Genomic DNA, 5,892 nt, shown 5'->3' with positions numbered 1-5,892 from the left:
AAGAGACATGAAGAAGAGGGGACACATATTGATGTAGAAGAGACATGAAGAAGAGGGGACACATGTTGATGTAGAAGAGACATGGAGAAGAGGGGACACATGTTGATGTAGAAGAGACATGGAGAAGAGGGGACACATGTTGATGTAGAAGAGACATGAAGAAGAGGGGACACACAGTGATGTAGAAGAGACATGAAGAAGAGGGGACACACAGTGATGTAGAAGAGACATGAAGAAGAGGGGACACATGTTGATGTAGAAGAGACATGAAGAAGAGGGGACACATGTTGATGTAGAAGAGACATGAAGAAGAGGGGACACATGTTGATGTAGAAGAGACATGAAGAAGAGGGGACACATGTTGATGTAGAAGAGACATGAAGAAGAGGGGACACATGTTGATGTAGAAGAGACATGAAGAAGAGGGGACACATGTTGATGTAGAAGAGACATGAAGAAGAGGGGACACATGTTGATGAAGAAGAGACATGAAGAAGAGGATTTTGCATGATAGGTGACCTTTAAGTCAGAGGCTTCTCCAACAGTGGAACATGAATATAAATAGTATACAGATAAATAATTAGAAAGATGTTCTTTCAAGAGTTCAGGTGTTTAAAAGTCTACGGTGGACATATGGGAGCAATAAGGTATGAATCTTAAATTAAAAAAACGGGGGTTATAGGTGTTATTTCTAAATTATCAATATGCAAATAAATATTATTTTAGACGGCTTCCCCTGGTTCTGATCCTCCTTACCGAGGACCGGGCCGAGCCAGTACACGAAGCAGTACTCTGGGTAGGAGTGTCCGCTGCAGGGGAACTGGACGGAGAAAGCCAGGACCGGGTTGAAGATGGCACCGGAAACACTTCCACCTGGAGAGAGGAGAGAGAGGGAGAACCAGCAGGTAACATATCAACTTCTTATTATACATTGTTTTGTATGGCACCTTTAAAAATTTTTTTAAAAAAGGTACTTAAAGGCATTTGACACTTTACGTGTTGGTCCCATTAGCATTTAGGTATCTAGCAGTTGCTATTATTTATTCTTTTCACTTGTCAATCCTTCTGTGAAATAGAAGGAACTAATTTTATATTTCAGTCAGGATGGATCTCCAAGAAAGTATTATCATCTTCAGGTTTATAAAATATGCAAGAAGGTATTCTTACACTAGTTGTAAATAACAGACTGATTAATCAACAGAGAAATGTAGATTGTTACTATAGTTATAATACCAAGCAGGCGTTACATCATAATATTGTTGATTTAATTGTAATATATTGTCATTGATTTCAAATCATGTGTATGCCTTTAAAAATTGTATTTTTATTTTAAAATTCGTTTTTTGTAGTTAGTTTTTGTTTCCTTGTCTGTGATCAATTACTTAGTTCTAGGTTAATAGTGTTGTCTTTCATATTATATTTGAATTGACTTTAATTTGTTAAACCGGCTAAAAAATCCTCTTTTTAATAATTGGTTTTATTGGGCTTTATTTTCTAACATTAATGTTATACATAATATGTTTTGTCTTTGCATGTCCAGGGTACATAACGTGCCTAAAGCATATGTAAACCAAACCTCTCTTATTGTCAGCCCAATGGTCGCAGGTAAAAAGCTTCCAGGTTAATAATCAACTCACCTGCGTAAACCGCAACAGTGACTGCGGCAGCGATGAAGTGAGCGCGAAGTTTTTCGTCCAGCTTGTGGGCATGCATGGCGGCAGCTTGGACGAAGAAAGCGCAACCGAGCTCCACAGCTGCTGCCTCAATTAAAGTCCCACCGAGGGGGTCAAAGCACCGGAACCCGAACCTTTGGTGTTTAATGTGGACTTCAGAAAGACCCAGCGACCAAACGGACGCGGCGAAGGACTGCGCGGCGAACCCAGCGGCGAACTGACAACAAATGAGGATTCCTGCCGCTTTGACGCTGCTGCGGCCACGGCAAACGCTCTCCAGAGCACCGCTTGGGTTGCACGTCGCCTCGCGGAAAGTTAACAAATGTATCATTGTCATGGTGTAGGTGATTGTTAGGGCAACTGATACCTCCAGTTTCAGCGTTTCGCCCAGCAGTTTGAGCTCGTGTGTGCAGCAGCAGAGCTGGAAGGTGGACGCCGCTTCCAGCAGGTAAACCCAGTAAGCTCCGGGTAGAAGACGCGCTGTTCGCCGGAGGGCTTCGCTGAGGAGCACCGCGGCACCGCACACCGCCATGGAAACGTAAAGGTCGGTCATGTTTTTCGGTTGTTTTCACCGACCTTACGAAACAAACCGTTCCTTGTGATGGGGGGCAACTTTGAGGTCCACTTAAATCCACTTTGTTCCCTCCTTTTACGCGTCAAAGTTGCCCCAAGCTGCCGTATCAAACAAGCGCTGCGAAAACAGAAATCAACGCGGTGAAACGTTCAAAATAAAAGCGCAATCATCTGGCAATGGTGTTAAAAGTACTCTTGTCTTTTAGCTGATGTATATTCAGTAAATTAATTATGATTATCAAGGTATTCATGTGCATACTACTTCAATGCTTATGCTGGTAAAAGTGGGGCTAGTTTTTTTGGTTAATTTATAAACTGCTGCGGAATTCACAATGGCAACAGTAACATCTGTATCCTTCAAAATGCATTATAGTTTGTCAGTTGACTTTAATCTGAAGCTGCATATAATCTATCTAGTAATTGGACATATTAAATAAATGTAGCAGGGTAAAAGTAAAATGTGTGCTTCTGAAATTGAGTCAAGTTTAAAGTAGTAGCTCTCAGTTATATTGAATGTAATATTCCATTCCCCATACACACTTAATAATATCCTGCTTTAACTGAACGTTGGCCTTTTAATAGTGTTTTTTTGTCAGAGTTTATAGCTTTTTTATTTTCACGGTCTACTGTATATTTTCTACTTTTTAATGTTGCTTTATTTATATCTTGATGTTTACATTTTAGAATTGTTTATTTCTACTCTTTAATTTATATGTATGTGAAATGCTGCTGCAATGCAAATGTCCCAAATTGGGATCAATAATCTTATTTTAGTAGTTTTTGTGTTTTTCATTCTTTATGCCAAGCTCATCTAACCATCTCCTGCCTAAAGCCTCACATCTACCTATAGTATAACATCTACCAAACACACATCAGAAAGCTCATTAGAATAACTCCCAACATCTCATAACTATTTATTTCATATTTACATTCAGGTGGTAATGCTCCAAAGGTTTTATTTTGAAGGTTTCACCGGAAATAGTATTTTTGCGAAGTACTTGATGCTTTGGGGGCGGTGCTCACATCCTGGGAGTGTCAGACCGGTCAGATCAGAACTGTCAAATAGGTCAGTTTATATATACAGTCTATAGGTAGTAACACACTGGAGTTACAGTGCTAAACAGCAGGAGGCACAACTCGCACACAGACAGCTTTTATTGTGAAAGTACTTGGACTTTGGTTCTGCTTTAGTTTTCGTTTTGCACACGAGATGCAACAATGAGGTTAAAGTGCTGACTTGCAGTTTGTGTTCAGCATGTGCAATGTAGGAATTAAAGCCCAGGGGTGGGAGAAGTACTCAGATATTGTACTTGAGTAAAAGTAGAAGTACTCAGATCTTGTACTTGGACAGTTTTTTTTTTTTTCATCCTTTCCAACCTTAAAAAAAATCTGGGAAAAGGACTTAGGGATACAGATAGATGAAACTACATGGCTGAATATCTGTGAAAGAACACATTTTCCATTCACAAGCAATAAAATCAAAGAAGCAAACTTTAAATTTCTCAACAAATGTTACCTCACACCCAGAAAGATGCATAACATTTCCAAAGAAAACTCTCCAAAATGTCCGAGATGTAAAGTAAAAGAAGGAACATTTATGCATCTGTTTTGGGACTGTGATCTCTTGAAACATTTTTGGGATTCAATTCATGCGCTCACAAAAGCCGTTTTAGGAATCGAAATGAGCCAAAATCCATGTTTTTTCCTGTTAAATGATATGCCAAACTTTAAACTGAACCCCAAACATTATAGAATACTAATCACAATAACATATTTTGCCAAGAAATGTATACTTTTACTCTGGAAGAATGAACGTCCTCCAACATTTAAACTTTTCATTGATCAGATAACACATTTTTTACCTCTGGAGAAAATGACTTTGGAAAAATATAATCATGGACATATCTTTGAAGCTCTGTGGTTGCCATTGTTCTCATATTTGGAAAATATATCTGAGATATGAGCAGTGATGGAATGGTGCATTCTGTGGCTATTTTTCCTGACGGCCGGAAATACTAGCTGTGTTGTCATTGTCTATATTGTCGCTGTATTGTATAATTAATTGTATAATTATTTGTTTGTTTTACTTTGATGTGGGCTTATTATTATTATTATTATTATTATTATTATTTTTCTTTTTTTCTTTCTTCGTTTCATGTTTATTTTCATTTTCATGGCTCTGTTGTTTGAGTTATATTGAGAAGCATTTTTTTTTTTTAAATATAAATGTTTTTGGTTTCGTTAGTGTGGGCATGTGCGGGTGGAGGGAGGGAGGGGGGTGTAGTGAGTGTACTGTGATATTACAATCTATGAAATGGCATCAATTATTGTACACTATAATGAAATAAAAAGACTTGTAAAAAAAAAAAAAAAAAGATCTTGTACTTGAGTAACTCTGATCTTGTACTTGAGTAAAAGTAGAAGTACTCGGATCAAATTCTCGAGTAAAAGTAGAAGTACTCAGATCTTGTACTTGAGTAAAAGTAGAAGTACTCTGATCTTGTACTTGAGTAAAAGTAGAAGTACCAGAATGTAGGAATACTCTGTTTCAGTAAAAACCCTGCATTCAAAATGTTCCTCAAGTGAAAGTAGGAAAGTATTCTCATCAAAATATAGTGAAAGTAGAGACAGTAAAAGTAGTCATTGTGCAGATTGGTCCATTTCAGAATAATATACTGTATATGATATGTTTTATAATGATTGATCTTTAAAGTGTTCTCAAAGGCTGGTAAAGGTGCAGCTAGTTTGAATGACTTTGTATACTGCAGGGTAGCTGGTGGATTTACTCCAGGTGGAACTAAAGTCTGATTTAACACTTGATTATATTTCACATCATTCATCCACATCTGAAAAGTAACTAAAGGTATTAAATACATGTGGTGGAGTAAAAGTAGTAGTAAGTAGTCGTAGTAGTAATAATAATAATAATAATAATAATAATAATAATAATGAGATAATACAAATGTGTATAAGTTGTAAATAAAATAAAAATACCTGTGTTAAACACGGTGTGTTGCATCAGGTGGCTGATAGTGATACAGACCAGAGGCGCAACAACAGGAACATGATGTAAAGCAGCACGGTGTTTACAATAGGCCTACATTCATATCCGCTTTGATTTTCAAAATAAAACTTGTATTGTATTAACAACGTAAACACAACAAATGTGTTGATTAATAAACAACAATAAAATAGGATAACATCTTACAACTTAAATACAATAAAGTCAGTGGTTGATAAAATAACAATTGAATATAATTAAGTAATAAACAAAACACACAAACAATAGCCATTTGTTTGTCTAAAATACTCTAAATTAAATGCACTTAAACACTATATTAAGTTATACAATTACGATAATATACAATATAATTTACTTCTAGAAAAACAACACATTTAGGTAATACAAAATAGATATAGTAAAGACTTACAACTTAAATAAAATCACTAAGTAATTATAAAATACATTTGAATACAATGTTTTAACATAAATACAGCAAAGCAAGTTTTATAAGAAATAACAATAACATTAATTGTTACAACAATGAATGAAGTTTTAAAATAACAAAAGACTAAATTGTACATAACTAAGATATAACATAATAATAAAATAGGAAAGAATCGTAATAAAAAAATATCCTGACTG

The 5,892-nt window shown here is 36.1% G+C and overlaps 1 protein-coding gene across 1 annotated transcript; it reads right to left on the bottom strand.

Annotated features, from left to right (window-relative positions):
• Positions 1-366: 366 nt before the first annotated feature.
• aqp11 (aquaporin 11) lies at positions 367-3,528 on the bottom strand. The gene is made up of 2 exons (XM_079695650.1): positions 1,638-3,528; positions 367-873 (listed from the first exon to the last, which is right to left on the bottom strand). The coding sequence occupies exons 1-2, from the start codon at positions 2,224-2,226 to the stop codon at positions 692-694; spliced, it is 771 nt and encodes a 256-aa protein (XP_079551776.1). The 5' UTR covers positions 2,227-3,528; the 3' UTR covers positions 367-691.
• Between the last annotated feature and the right edge of the window lie 2,364 nt (positions 3,529-5,892).

The sequence above is a fragment of the Notothenia rossii genome (assembly GCF_949606895.1).
Source record: "Notothenia rossii genome assembly, contig: scaffold_322, whole genome shotgun sequence".
In the NCBI taxonomy this organism is placed as follows: domain Eukaryota; kingdom Metazoa; phylum Chordata; class Actinopteri; order Perciformes; family Nototheniidae; genus Notothenia; species Notothenia rossii.
This window is presented reverse-complemented; position numbering and strand designations above follow the sequence as displayed.